The 15,467-nt window shown below is 35.8% G+C and overlaps 1 protein-coding gene across 1 annotated transcript in view; it reads right to left on the bottom strand.

Annotated features, from left to right (window-relative positions):
• Positions 1-15,467, bottom strand: part of LOC144445203 (uncharacterized) — a 94,377-nt gene that overhangs the window by 26,873 nt on the left and 52,037 nt on the right. The window contains exons 94-121 of the mRNA XM_078134746.1: positions 15,103-15,233; positions 14,524-14,712; positions 13,969-14,150; positions 13,521-13,651; positions 12,828-12,952; positions 12,478-12,666; positions 11,842-12,068; positions 11,285-11,549; positions 10,765-10,956; positions 10,037-10,269; positions 9,669-9,793; positions 9,051-9,169; positions 8,742-8,948; positions 7,939-8,150; positions 7,398-7,528; positions 6,857-6,978; positions 6,257-6,469; positions 5,542-5,759; positions 5,008-5,153; positions 4,434-4,570; positions 3,802-4,017; positions 3,244-3,461; positions 2,610-2,743; positions 1,965-2,098; positions 1,636-1,827; positions 1,183-1,394; positions 837-964; positions 463-584 (exon numbers count right to left, since the gene is read on the bottom strand). Coding sequence (XP_077990872.1) covers positions 463-584; positions 837-964; positions 1,183-1,394; positions 1,636-1,827; positions 1,965-2,098; positions 2,610-2,743; positions 3,244-3,461; positions 3,802-4,017; positions 4,434-4,570; positions 5,008-5,153; positions 5,542-5,759; positions 6,257-6,469; positions 6,857-6,978; positions 7,398-7,528; positions 7,939-8,150; positions 8,742-8,948; positions 9,051-9,169; positions 9,669-9,793; positions 10,037-10,269; positions 10,765-10,956; positions 11,285-11,549; positions 11,842-12,068; positions 12,478-12,666; positions 12,828-12,952; positions 13,521-13,651; positions 13,969-14,150; positions 14,524-14,712; positions 15,103-15,233 — 4,850 coding nt within the window. The remainder of the gene's footprint in view (positions 1-462; positions 585-836; positions 965-1,182; positions 1,395-1,635; positions 1,828-1,964; positions 2,099-2,609; positions 2,744-3,243; positions 3,462-3,801; positions 4,018-4,433; positions 4,571-5,007; positions 5,154-5,541; positions 5,760-6,256; positions 6,470-6,856; positions 6,979-7,397; positions 7,529-7,938; positions 8,151-8,741; positions 8,949-9,050; positions 9,170-9,668; positions 9,794-10,036; positions 10,270-10,764; positions 10,957-11,284; positions 11,550-11,841; positions 12,069-12,477; positions 12,667-12,827; positions 12,953-13,520; positions 13,652-13,968; positions 14,151-14,523; positions 14,713-15,102; positions 15,234-15,467) is intronic.

Consider the following 15,467-nt stretch of genomic DNA (forward strand, 5'->3'; position numbering starts at 1 on the left):
TTGTTTGATGAAATGTGTACATACATCACTGGGAAATAAAGCAGGCGTGCATGAAGGTCAAGAAGACACAGAATGTCTTATCTTTTTGTTTTGAATGTTTAAAAAGATGTTTAGGCTTGGCAGCTTAAACTTGGGTCGGTCGTGTTATCAGAAACACAGTCATATTTTTTCTATTTTGCCTTAGTAACACAGGTGAACAGAAATGATCAAACTGCATAAAAACCCTTGGTTTATGTATACAAAATAGCTGATTCGGTATACAGATAACCACTATATTTGATAGGAACAGTATTCACTATGACAAAATACGGGAAAAAAAGAAAGGCGGATTATTGAACAAAAAGTTGACATGAATAACCATAAAACCTAAAAGATCTTTAAATGAATAATTGACCATTTTTCAAAGGCCCTTATCTAAGTAACGAGGCACCCTTTAATTGTATTGATTTTGCCATCACTCACCGCTTCGAACGTAAAAGTTGCAGTCATTAAGTCGTCAGCAACCTTTGGCGGAAACTTGAGATCTTCTATGAGGAAATCTCTAAACTCTGAAGCATCTACCACCACATCGGATATCTGCACATCTGAAAAAGAATCATAGTTTTGATGTCAACTTACACACAAACACTGTTTTACAAACTTCTTCAAAAGGACTTGAGCTAATAAGGACAACATATTCGAAGTAAAATTCACAAATGAAATGTTTGGGATTTTATTTTAAATCGATACACAGTCCAGATAGTTTTAATGATGAAACGTTATTTCACATCACAATCCAACCGTTTAACCAGTCTGAGAGAACCCGGTTACATCTTTTGAATGAAAACTTTTCTTACTTGGAAGCTTTCCGAGCAGCTCTTGAATTTCTGGTAAACTGTTGAAGGCATCGAAGAACTCTCGCAACTGTTGGTAACCAGGATTATCGTATAAGAACGGCTCAAATGTGTCTAACAGTTCTCCCATCCTGAGAAAAGACAGTAATAAGGTATTGAGTTCAGAGATATTTACAGTGCACAACATATAGATACCATTGGATATTATTCCCCATTTTTTCTTATTTCAGCCAAGGAAAATACAAGTGACCAAATGGGCCTTGTCACCACGAGTCGAAAGACGAAATTCAAATACTTTTATGAATCTAAGTATTTCATCAACTTTGATAATCAGAATGATTTTACTTACTCGGCTATGGTGTCTGCTAGTTCAGCGTTGTTTAGAAACAGAAGCTGTGCTGCGTCTATGCCTTCATCAAGGGCACCTTTCAGTTCATCCCACATCTGTACTACGTCGTTCAGAAAGTCGTCACTCGGACGAACTTCTCCCAAATATTGTTGTAATTCGCCCAAAAGAGCAGACCAATCTGTCTCACCAGAATCTGGACGACGTTCCAGAAGCTGCAAAGATAGGATGACAGCTTGGATAAAAATTGATTTGTGAATCGTTTAGCAGTTTCAACATTCAAAGTGAAACATGAAATAAAATATTGATAATTTTCATTAATTTTATTATCATTTTTTTAAAAATTAATTTTGTTTTTTTTGGGGGGGAGACGGTCTTCCATGAAGTAGTTTAATTTGACAAAATATAAACAAAGACATTAGAAAGCATTTTGATATTTTCTGAACCAAATATTACCTTTCCAACTAGTTTCGGTACTACAACCGACTCTTCCAACCCATGAATGGTTGCTGTTAGATTCAGATGACATATCTCTTTTTCTATCATTGTCATGTTAGCATTTTCAGGGAAGTGGATCAATTGTCCTAATCTGCCTTCATTGCACAGGGATCCATGTAAATCTGTTCCAGTCTCAATTATTTTGAGCAGCTGTAATGGTAAAAGATATAGGACTCGTTAGTCAACAAAATATATCAAGATTACATCACATTGGAGAAAACTCATCATCTATGCACACGTCGGAATATAATGGTTATTAAAATAACCGCTGGTTTAATGTTCCATACCTTATCTGTGTCGACCGTTGAATTCATCAATGCTTTCAATACATCTCCATGTAATCCTATCATTTCTAAGTATTCTCTTGCCTGTGTTACATTAACAAAGATATCAACAAAGTCGATTGGTTGGCTAGGTCCAGCTGTAAAAAGAAAGTTGGCAATATATGAAAAACCAATATTTGCATTAGTTTTATTATATCATTCCGTGTGATATAATCAACGTGTCAGGAATATATGGTAACATTACTGTTGTTGTTAGTGTTAGCAATTGATCATCATCATCATCATCATCATCATCATCATTATCAACATCATCATCATCATCACCACCACCACCACTACCACCAATATCATCATCATCATCATCATCATCATCAGATTTGTTGTTGTCGTCGTCGTCGTCGTCGTCGTCGTCGTCGTCGTTGTTGTTGTTGTTGTTGTTGTTGTTGTTGCTGCTGCTGCTCCTGTTGTTGTTGTTGTTGTTGTTGTTGTTGTTTTTGGGGGGGTTCACATCATGATAGTGATATTCTTCAAATTACAAAATAGTTATTCATAAGTTTGCATGGATATGAGACCGGATAAAATAGAACTTTAATTCTGATCAATGTACTCTAATTTGTGGTCATAAGGTAATGTTAGATTTGTTCTTACTTTGGTTGTTTATTCTCTCCTCCAGCCATCTTTGAATCATACCAATGTACGGCTGTACAACGTTCATTTGTTCCAACAGTTGTAGTGTCTCGTCATCCAAAACGGGTCCAAGACGACTCAGCATATTTGCAATTCTGCAAAATAAAAATGACATAAATAAAAATTGTAGATTATTTTCTATATAGTCTTCATTGCACAAAAGAGAAGTGGTCAGCGTCAATAGCCAACACATGCAGTATGTGAAATATCATTTCATTGGTACTAACAATTGGTTTTACATAGTGGTGTTCATCACATCGTTGCCAAGTCATTAATATTAGCGGTATGAATTAGTGCAAAGACTGTCAAATTTTACACCCCCTTTGTGCTCATATACTGCAACAGTGTAAATAAAGTCACACTGAAAACATAAAACAGGTCATGATTACAAAACTATGAATAATGACAAAATTAAACTGTATCACTTTTTGCAACTACGAAAACATTTGGTCTTTAATTATCCCCGTTCCATAGAAAGAGTTATTGTCATTACTTCACATCTCAAAGCAAATAGTATAATGCATTCAACTAAAATTGGTCAAGGTTTATCCGAATTATCTTTATAAAATGAATAATTATAAGACATGGTCCTCACTTTTCAATATTGTCAGGTGAGATGTCGCTTAGTAACTGTGCGATGACATCAATCACATCAACCATAGGCATATCATTGAACATTTGGGCAAGAGAACCGTTCATTATCATTTCTACAGCCACAATGATTGTATCCTGTGTTTTCATTGAATTGGTTAAATAAGTACTACAGTTAAAAGGCCCAAGTTCTTCTATTGGTGACGTCATAATGTGTACCGCCTGTGAAAAAACGAAAGACGCAGAAATGTCAATCTCAACATTTTGAACATACTTTTGTTATCATATACGTAGCCTAATATTTGAATAAAAAGTCGAATTTGACATAACTAGATTATATATTTTGATGGTGTTTGTATATGAGTCTATGATTGATTGTAACATCAATTACACAAATTAATATTAATCTTGCATACGTACACATGTATCTATGAATGCTGAATATGTGAGAAAAGTTGTTCACATAAGATTTATTAATCAAGAAAAAGTAGCCTTAGTATTGAATGTGAAATACTCTTTCAAAAATATGTTCTTTGTCATTACAGTATAACGATGTTAGTACCTCAGCTATGAAAGCTTCGACCTCCATTATCTCCATAGTTTGTTTCATCAACTCTGTTGAAGCAATTCTACTTATTCCACACATCATGCTCGTGACCTCTGACATGTCTACGTCATCAGCGACGTCCATTACTGACTTCAAAGCAGCTTCATCACACACGGCGGCCGCAACATCTTCGTTCTCCATGAAGTACATTTCAGTGACGACAGACATCATCTATACAAATTTTAAATAAAGTATTGTGATAGGCAGTGGTTTCAAGCACGTTGATGTGTTAGTTCGACTATGTACAGATACATTGACGAATAACTCTTGCGACCATCCCTAACATCTAAACGACATTTGGCGTACAGTCCCAAATACTTGATTTGGTTTGAAAGCTTTTAAATAAATGACCCGTTGTGATTGACTTGTATTGTATTGTATTGTATTGTATTGTATTGTATTGTATTGTATTGTATTGTATTGTATTGTATTGTATTGTATTGTATTGTATTGATAAAGGTTTCATCAAGATACCATATGAGAAGAAAAGTGGTTTTTGAATTATGTATATGACCAACTTAATATGACACTGAATTCAGTGATATAGGGGAGAAGCCATAAGATAAGATTTCAGCAATGCAACTTACCATTTCAAATTTGTTTTCATCAGTAAATATAACGAACGAGGTAGCTGCCACATCTGGTAACACAATAACGGCTTCAATCGTAAACTCCAACATCATGGTTATGTTTTGTTGAAGTTGCATTGCTTCTTGTATTTTCTCTGCGAGGGAAATACAACAAGCTTATTGATTAGGGATTCACTTAAATCGTTTAATAGATAATAACTAAATTATATCCCGTTCATTCCATATGTGCAATATCCATATAATAGTCTTAAATCTATCAGTAAGTGCCAGTTTTAAAGTGAGGGTAAGAGTGGGCCTACGAGCTAATGATGATTTAGTTTTAACTTTTGTAATGCCATGCTGTTTGACACAATGCTCCTCATTTGGGAAATCTGAAAGGGAAGGAGGAGACAGTAGTCTTCCAAGGTTGGATATCAAGTCATCTAGTGACAGAAGGTTTCAGTCCCATCTCGTAATTAAACACATGCTTCCAGTGGTGAGAACCACTAAACAGGTAAATTAGGTTACCATAGTCTATTGTACAGTGTCACACATCCCGAAAGTCCCTAATAATAACGACTTGCGTATTTACCTCCCATATTCACTGCATTGTCATTGATGAGTTTCATCATGTGATCAGTTCTAACCATTGCTGGTCCAAGGTGTTCCACCCACGTTGTAGTATTACTTATCATCGGAATTAGTGCATTGCAGAGCGGCACAGTCAACATGTTAAGGCTGAAAAGAAATTAACATGAAATTATTCAAATAATCCTACATAGGTAGATGTATAGGGATCCAGAATCTATATCTGTCAACATAATTAATGCACCTTTAATGTCTAAATTACATTTGATGTATCTTAAAGTTATCTAACATAATAAACGATGACCCAAAATGGTAAATACACGGTTGGAAAATTATTCAAAAACCAACCAACTCTAGTCTAAAAAGAGCTGCAAATTATGACACTCAACCATATGTTTTTTTTGAAAATGAGCTTCTTTCGTTCCAAATTGACTTGTTTGCGTGTTTGACAGGCACTTCATTTGTGGTGGATGGGAAAGGGTGGGGGGGGGGCAATTTTCAAAGATGTACGTATGTGTCATTATAGTGTTTCAATTACCTTTCAAAGCCTGGAGCTTCAAAATTATTCAACACTGATTGTTGTTGTCCAGTTAACCAAGAAATGATATGACTGAAGTCGTTTTCTGCAAATAACTCGGCGTCCAATAACTTGGCTATGTTTTCGGTTGATGCCATAAGTTCATCTACAAATCGGCCCCATTCCACACTGTCTGCACCGATACCGAGGCCATAGTTGTTAGACATCAGTTTGTCAATCTAAAAAAGAAGAAGAAATTTTGCAACTGTAAGTATGATGAATAATTGGTTTGTAGCTCTAATTTTATACTTGGTTTTCAGTTATTTGCTTTCCATGCATAATTAAGGATTCTGAAAGACAAGTCTTTGGTTTGCTATCTCCAAATGATTAACAAAGTGAACTGAAAGGCTGACTTTTAAGACAGACATATCCAAAGCAATAATGTGCAATTTGCTACTTTTAATTACTAGCAGGTGTAAATGTTAACACAAACCAACATGTTTATTTTCGTGGGATATTTACGTTCTAACTTCAATCATGGAATAACACTTTACTATTGCCAATAACTGTGAAGAGAATTATTCATGTACTCTGTGTAATAATAATTGAGGTTATACAAAAGTGTAGTCTTACAAAGAGTGTCTAAGTAAGATAAATATCAGCAAGTGATATGCAGGCATCTTGACTTATATATATCAACATGAACATTATCAAAACATCACAATTTAAAGCTCACCTCTTGATAAAGCAGCAACATATCAAAGTGTTCAAGTAGGTTTGCCATCAACAGGCCATAAGATGACTCGTTCATTGCAATATTACACAGTGTTTGTTGTAAAGCGATGACACTGTCATCAGTCACATCAGGTGGGAAATCAAAGAATTCCACAAATGTTTCAGGTTCACAGACAGAAGCCTGGAAAGCGTTGACATCTAGCAATGTCATCAGCTGTAAATTGAAAACAAAAGTCAAAGACGATAAGTTAAGACGAGTTACTACTATCAAAATGTATTAGGTCCCTTAACGACTTAATACAGTGATTTGCAAATGGCACTCCTCTGTTAACAATACGAGTACGGCAATTACCAAGGTATTGAGAAATGAATTTAATCTAATTTTGACAAGACAAATTGCCGATATAGTAAATATTCAAGTATTGGTCTGTGACACATATCAACCAACGTCGGCACAGCATTACTAGACAAGAAGAGTCAAGATCAAAGCGTGTGCAAATGATAGCGAATGCGACCCCACCATTTTAGAGAATGTTACATCAGATATTGCCAATGTTTTCAACACCCAAATAGTAATTCACAGGATATAATGTTTTCTTACATTTTCAGGTTTGACTAATGCTTGCATGAAGACCCGGGTCATTTCAGGCGCCATGATTGGTGAAAGTGCCTGTATCATTCCTGTCTTGTTCCTCAGTAGATTAGTGAGGTTGAAGTGAAAACCTGGAAAAACGTGAAGCAAAAAAAAAGAAAAATAACATTTACATGAATGTATTTCCCTTTTTACCATTTCTTTTGGCTAATTAATCCATTCGCATCTTAACAGTATCCAAAATAAGAATGCTGTCGATTGCATATTCTTCAACAGTGATGGCATAACACAGAATTATTCATTATAAGTGGGCATGCAGACTAGATAAGGTTGTTGTTTGTGAGGTATTTTCCGTATACTTTAAGGGATCATGGGAAATAATTAAAACCTTATATCCCTGTAGCTGTCCAAGTTAATGCCTTACTACTACTAGCAGACTTAACTGATATCTTGATGTGGACAGAATATAGGAAAGTTTTGCCAAATGGTTAAGCTTAAACGATAACATAAACTTAAGAGTTTCATAATGAAATAGCTATTAGAATCCTACCTTCTAATTCATCAACTCTGTCATTGAACCAAGTGGTGATGGTGGTGATAGAGTCTAAATAACCTTTCATTGTATGCCACATTCCTTCATTATTCAGTATCGGGTCAAGTATGTCCATAATGTCAATTAGCCTAAGTCGGAGAGAGATAATATGGACAAAAAAATAAATATCAATATTCATAGCATATGACAAAGAAAAAATAGTTAACATTTTGAAGAAAAAGCAAGTTATCAATTATCTCAGAACATATTAAGGACCCCCCCCCCCCCCCGATAAATTAACATGAATAAACACTGCGATATGTTGATTGACCATTATACTCCTGCTGGCCGAACAGATCATTGCATTGCTATAAGGAAAAGTGCCATGGAGTTAAGTTATTGCTATTGATATAAAAGTGTTCTATATCTATATTTAACTCCTTTGAAAATGACAGAGATAAATGCAAGTTCCAAACATCCCTAGATCTCTTTGAAGAAATTCTTTTTACATTAGAACAATACTTTATTTAGAGAAAGGTCATTGTAACATATGACTTACATGTTAAAGTCATAGTTATCGACTCCTCCGGTAAAGCTTCCTAACATCATTTCAATATCTGTCATATTAATGCCCGTCATGTCCATCAGTCCAGGAGCAAAGTTTTCTAACTGTCCGAACAAGGCCATCATTTGTTCAAAGTTGCCGGTAATTTCATCCCAGTTCATCTCCGAGATTCCTTTTGTGTTATTTGGTGAGCTGATAAATGATATCTAATGTGAAGAAAATGTGAAGTGAATACGAAGTGTGTTGGACTTCTGCAAAGTAAGGGTTTCAGCACAACAATATAGTTTACCTGTAGATCTCTATCATCATCCCTGTGACTATGTAAGATGCCCGACCATGCGGAACACACATGGTCAAACCATGAATATGTAATCAATGTATAATCATTTGTCAATACTGTATTATTCCTATGTGGGTGTTGTTACATGTATAGTTAGTTCCACCCAAGCAGCTAGACAATAAAGACATAGTGAACATACTCAGTGTATATATATGACATGCTCTTTTCCCACTGGAGACCCATCCTATTCGGCCTGTAAGCTACCCTGACAGCCTCTCTGTTCATAATCACCTTCTCAATAGCTCGAAGTAATAGTTATATGATACGTGAAATTTTTTGTAGTAACACATTCATTAAAGAAGGACAAATAGCATAATTATTTATCCATACCATACTAGTAATTCAATCTTGTTTATTTTAGTTACAGTAACTCATAGTTATATTTTATGGTCAAAATATTCCCCTGAAATAAGTGCTGTTATTTATGTCCAATCGTTCCCAAATCTCAAATACTTACCCATTGCTGCATTTCAAGCACATTTATTCCAAGCCCATCAGAGATTGCATCAAAAAACGAAGTCACATCTAGTTGACACATTCTTGTTCCAATAGCAGTAAGGTTATAGGGTAGCATAAGACCATCTCTCAAGTAGAACACCTCTGCGAACACTTCCTGATTGCAGAACACATGATTCCAGTTGCCTTCATTGTAAATCTGGGCAAGCTGAAAGAAAATTAAAGATAATGAGATTAGCACTATAAAATCAAAGTCAAGGACATCTGAAAACGTCACGTTTATTGAAGCAACGTATTAACATAAACATACCGTCCAGACGTTGAAGAAATCGCCCAACATATACTGCTCAATGAGTTGGGGTGCCAGACTCTCCTCTAGATACTTCCATAGTAGGGTGGAATTACTCAGTAACTCCGACATATCTAACTCTACAAAGAAAATGGGTAAAATATGGGTTTTATATAATATTTATAATATTACTGCACATTAGTTTGTAATATGTATGAGCAGCTACTCGTATGCCATTGTGCAGTAAACAATGAGAGTTTAACATTAGTATAGAGTCGAGTTAACAAAGTATTATTTTCAAGTGGCAGCATTACTCGTCGGATGACTAGTTAACGGTAGCTGCAGATTTTCGTTGTGCACAATATGGGGATGATCTTTTTATACCAGTCCATAAACCCATAGCAAGACTCATATTCCTATATACAGTGGTAAATACAGTGGTAAACATATCCGCCTGCTAAGTTCGAAATGCAGAAAAGGATGTCCTATATGATTCAGAGTGGATGGAAATTCTTCCTTGCCTTAGCATAGGCAAAATTGTGATCCCTGCGACGGATGAACCTATTTTCGCTGTGGTGTACCTTTTATATTACAACGGGAATGCTAAATGTAATTCATCGGAACTGTAAATGTACTTACGATTTTGCATCTGTTTAACCATCGATTCTATTACCAAATTGAATATTTCTATTTGAGGTCGAACCATGTCCCATACGTCATATTCCTGTAGACTGGTTTCAAGAATCTGCAATATATCGTTGACGCTGTGGACGAAATACATAAATAAATGGGATTTTAGACTAATTTTACGTAACTGTGAAAAAACCTCCTAATTTATATGCTTATTCATTAATGTCTAATACATGTAGAGAATGATGAATATTAGAATTAGTTAATATAGTGGGCTTGTAGAACTAATCCACTGATAACATCATAATAATGAACAATAATGAAGTGACAAGCATAGAATTTAAAATCAGAAACAAACACACTCTAGGCGGTGTTACCTTTGAGGTGAAGGAGTCACGAAGGTATTGTTCATATAGCCCTCCAGCAATCTCAAAAGCTCTTCAACATTCGCCACGTCAAACATTTGTAAGAACTCTTCAGGTATGGATGGTGGATCACTCAGTAAATTCTCAAGTGCTCCAACTAACTTTGTAATTTCGCCGATGGCATTGCTGATGTCAGCTTGGCCACTCCCGATTCCACTGGCTATATTATTCCATAGTCTTTCAAACTGAAATATTAAACGAAAGAAATTTCCATGTTATGAAAAATATGAGAAAAATAGCTCTCAGGGGAGGGGAGAAGTATTATAAACGAACACGTTTAATTAGCACAATGTATGTTGAATCTAAATTATACAAAATTGATATTGCAAACTGGATCTATAAATTTGGTTATAACGTTACGTCAATAAAATTACTGAATGACCAATTGCACTATGCAAACAGTCTAATTTACCCAACCTTTACCCTACCTGTGACGCAACTTACCACCACCTCTGTCTAGGGGTAGTACGAGACGCAGTGCCACAGTTGACTGTCTACATCCCCAGGGGAGAGATCACCGTGGGGAAATTAAGTTAAAGGTTGAACTTCGTCTCGTACTGATCACATTTAAACATCCTCTGCTCAAGCTGGTCCAATATGACTTTTCGTATAGTGCAAGTAAATATGACTTTTGAAGTGACAGTGGTACATTGTCTTTTAGTTAGGTACATATTACTTACCTCCTGGACGATGTCTTCAGAGTTTAATTGAGTCATTATTTCATCCAGTAAAAGAGTAACGTTTCCTGTGCAAATAACCTTCAGCATATCTGTATCATAGTCTCCAGAGGTTACCATGGGAAGGTTGATAAGCGATCCATTACAGATACGTGTGACTATTGCGTCGACATCTCCACTAACAAGGAATGACAACTAGAAGGGGAAAGCAATCATTTGAAAGTCAAAATTGAGAATCTGTAAAGGCTAAAGGCAAATAAGGTATCAATCATACATGCAATATGGAGGTAGAACATTTCCGATGCACTATTGGTGGTGTGCTTAGGTTTGGAAATTTGGTCAATTACAGGAACACAAGAAGCCTGTTGTAGAGAATTTATAAGACAATATAACTTGCCGAAAAATCACCGACCTTTCGCATTTGCACTGTTGTCAAGATAGTATCCTTGTACAACATTATGTGCAGGTATCACTCAAACAATTCTGTTCTTGTATAATGAAAAAGTTTGAAACAAATGAATACCTGGTCAGGTGAAATGGTAGAACTAAACAGTGCTTCTATGTCGCTGGATGAGATGTTGTACATAGCCTGAAGGATGTCAGCAAGTTGAGAACTGTTTCCGAGTAATCTGCCAAAGTTAAGGGGCATATCCGAAATACCATTCAGTTTGCTGGTCAACCAGTTACTAAGCTGACCGGCAATGTCGATGTATGCAGCCATTTCCTCCAACTCGGCGCTGTTTGTGTCAGGTAGCAAGGACAATACCATTTCGAAAATTTGAGCGAAGCTGTGAGAAGAAAACAGATATGATCACATTAAAATGACCCAAAGATATTGATGTCCAGTTCAACCTTTTAAATTACTTGTTCAACTCTGCATTAACCATCTTAGATCAGTCCTAATTGTTCTTCAAAAAAGAAATGTTCTTGTAAATTATTTTGTGTGTTTCTTAAAGTGCACGTGAAAGCTCAAATCCACGTTCTTTTTGTCTACATTGCAATAACAACGCACAAATAATATACACTGATTTACATGTAATTTAGAACCGGTCAGAATGTTTAACCAGTTTGTGTACTTACTTTTCTGTATCTGGCAATGTCATGTTACCATCGAAGAGGTTAGCAATGTCTTCCCATATGCCTGTCACTTCGTTCATGCCAGAGAGTAAACCTTCCAACATCTGCATTGGTAGCATTGTCGAGTTTGTATTTGCCACGACTAACAACATACGGTATGTTCTCATTATTTGAGGAAGAGTTGCTGACCAGTCAAGAGGAGGTAGAGTTTGTGTCATATTGTTCATCAACTAGAATGGAGAACATACATTATTCAGATGAGATAAACATTTTTAGCAATCATGGTGTGTTATTGAGTATATACATATCGCGAGGTGTTGCAATTAGAGAGTGTGTCAGGACAGATTTATTTTGCAGCATAAAACAGCTCACCTAGGTCATCAACTAGCGACCAAAACACAGAGAATCACACCACATAAAACTAACCTCGTGAAATTTCTATCGAATAATAATATGCTACACTAGTTTAGTTTCTGAAGAAATGTTAAGCATTGTACAAAGTATGTCTGTATACAGTTTTCGATGAAATGTTAGTCATTGTACAAAGTCTGTCTGTATACATTTTCCAAAGAAATGTTAGACATTGTACAGAGTCTGTATAAAAGCGAATCTACACCAAATGAAAAATGAATAACATACCAACATCAGCAGGTCTTCTACATTAAACTCTTCAGCTAATTGAACCGCTATTTGTGACAGGTCCATTCCACACAATGCATTTGTGACCCGAGTCATGTTAATTGCGTTATCTGTATTGAAAACTTCACTTAGTAGTTCACCGTTGCAGACAAGGGACTCCCACTTTGTTGGGTCCATCAACTCAAACAACTGTCATGGAAGCAAGGAATACAGATGTCAGATGTATTCATACTACAAACATTTACGTGTTTACATTGAATGCAATTTTCTATATTTTTCAAATGAGATTTGACTGATTAAATCTATTATGATTTTTCTTTACACACAACATAACTTGACTGATTGCTTACCTTGTCCGGGTTAATCGTCGTTGAAAGCAACTTGATTACTTCAGAAGATATGTTCATGGACTGTTGAACGAGTCGAATCAGTTCACTGCTGTTGCCTAGAAGACCCATCAATGTCAATTCTCCATCTACAATGTAAAGATTGCGTTTGGGTAAGTATGAATGACAGGAAGACATACCTTTGAAAATATTCACATTTTAAAACTGCATACAACGTCAACGGGACAGCTATGAGCTATTTAGCCTCCAGTCACGTTCTTCAGTGAGTGAATATGATGAAATATGTAACATCTTCATATTCTATAAATCTTTAAAAGGATGATATTACTGTGGACCCATTTATTCACCCTTATTTTACAGGTAGCAGTGACCCACACTCTTTCCAATACTTTAAAAAATGTTCCATAACAAAGGCCAATATAATTTATGCATTTGCACACCAAACATCACGCTAACCAGTGCCAAAATATAACGTCATAATAGTGTTTACTTCAACTATCTATTAACAGATGAGTGAAATCGGTCGTGCACTAAAATACAAATGTCTAAGTAAGTTTAGTCCATGTAACTGAACTGTACTGTACTGTACTGTACTGTACTGTACTGTACTGTACTGTACTGTACTGTACTGTACTGTAGACAGGAAAAAGTGGATGCAAGGCTTATTCACAACATCTAAGATTAATCCATGTGTACCTTCCAATGCCTTAATCTCCTTCCCTGTAAATTCGATGAAATAGTCAACAATACGCATGTAGCGCTGTAACTCGGTCCAGACCATTTCGGCTTCCAATGCTGAGTTCAGTCCATTCAAAATTTCACCAATTCTAAACATAAAAAAGTGACAACTTTGTAGTGAGAACTAATCTATTGGCATTCAGGTTTCATACATTCAGAAGGGAGGTTTCAGTTAGACGGACAGATTCCAATATTAGGGTTAAAACATTGCAAAAATTTTAATGAATTAATAATGAATACATCTCATAAGTTGTTATTACTAAATTGTTCAGTAATCAAAATATAGATTTTAAAGTTATGGTGTCTGGCAACAAGTTATGAAGGGAGGTGTGATTAATAGACAAATCCCAATACACTGTAAACAGTTAAAGTATAATCTTACAAGATAATTAACATATTAACTTACAAGAGTATTTGCTCTTCTCCGTTTGCCATTAGGATTCCTTCAATTTGACCCATCAGTGCTGTTATGTTCAAGGCATTCAATGCTTCGAAATCCACGTCGCCAATTGGAATCAGTGCCGATCGCACCATCTCAAATAGCATACCGATTGTTTGTGATATCTGGTTATTTGTATCACTTTCAATCTAGAAAATGATATAAAAAAAACAATGAACTACAGGCACTCGATAGCAAGTTATAAATGATAACTTTGCCTTTATTATTATTCATTTATTAGTCTTCAAAGGATACATAATTTACAGCTAATGCTTTACATTGGCATTCTTGTCAATTAGGATGTTACCCTGCTATACCTAACAAAATATTCATTATTTCGCTTCAAAATACATTATGTATTGATACGAAATGAGTATGGTTCTTTATTTGATAATGTGCGTATGTTATTATTCAAATCTCCATATGCGGTTATATTTACTTAATGTACAAAAACCTTCAAGTCTTTTTCTAAGGGTCCTACGGTCTTTTCATGTTCATAATGAAAAATAGAAGCCAACCCACCAGCTTTTCAAAGTCTCCAGCATCAAGTGCTTTCATAATATGCCGTGCTAACTCGGTGAAGTTGGCACCGCACAAAGATCTGGCAAGCTGTGTCACATTAACAACAGGATCAAAGTTAAATACATTTGTCAGTTCGTCAGCATTGCAGGTGAAAGACTCCCATTCGGTTGACAGCATAAGTTCTGTAATCTAGAATTGAAAACAAGAATGACAATTTAAAGTCAAATCGTATGTAATCGCATCGTATGCCACTTCAGAATAAATGGATTGAAGATAAAGACATTGAAGTAGAACACAACTAAACGTCAGTAGATGTAGATGTCAGACATATTACATATTCACCACCGACATATGCATATATAATCCTTAGACTCTCCTCTCTTTCAGTGTCTTCCTACAAGCTTAAATTCTTTATTAACATCTTAGTTTACTTTGTGAAAACGGAACATTTATCAACAATAATTGCTAAAGAAGTAAGCAACGTTTGATATGTGACCAATTAAGTAATTTCAACCCCCCTTCAAAAAAAAAGATGACAAAACGGTTTCGTAGGGCCAATTTTTATTTAGTGTTACCTACCCTTTCGAAGTTAATAGTTGAACCAAGTAATGTTTCAACCACATTCGTTGGGACATTCAGGGAATCCTCAATCGTAGACAGGAATTCAGTCTGATTAGCCAGTAGATCACCGAGTGTCACAAAATCACCACCTATGCACAACAAAAAATACCATCAAATAAGAGTGTACATTGACTGAATGTGAACTTATTACCCGACATTGACCCTTGCCCATTATATCCATTCTCGCAAACCACAGCTGTTATTTCTTCTGCGACACTACGAAATAGCCTCTTGGCGAAGCACCGTCCAAGACGGTGCCGTAAAAGAGGGTGTGGTTTACGACGATGAGTCTATCACACTATAATAATACAACAGTTTGGCGT

This window comes from Glandiceps talaboti, chromosome 14 (assembly GCF_964340395.1).
Source record: "Glandiceps talaboti chromosome 14, keGlaTala1.1, whole genome shotgun sequence".
Lineage (NCBI taxonomy): Eukaryota > Metazoa > Hemichordata > Enteropneusta > Spengelidae > Glandiceps > Glandiceps talaboti.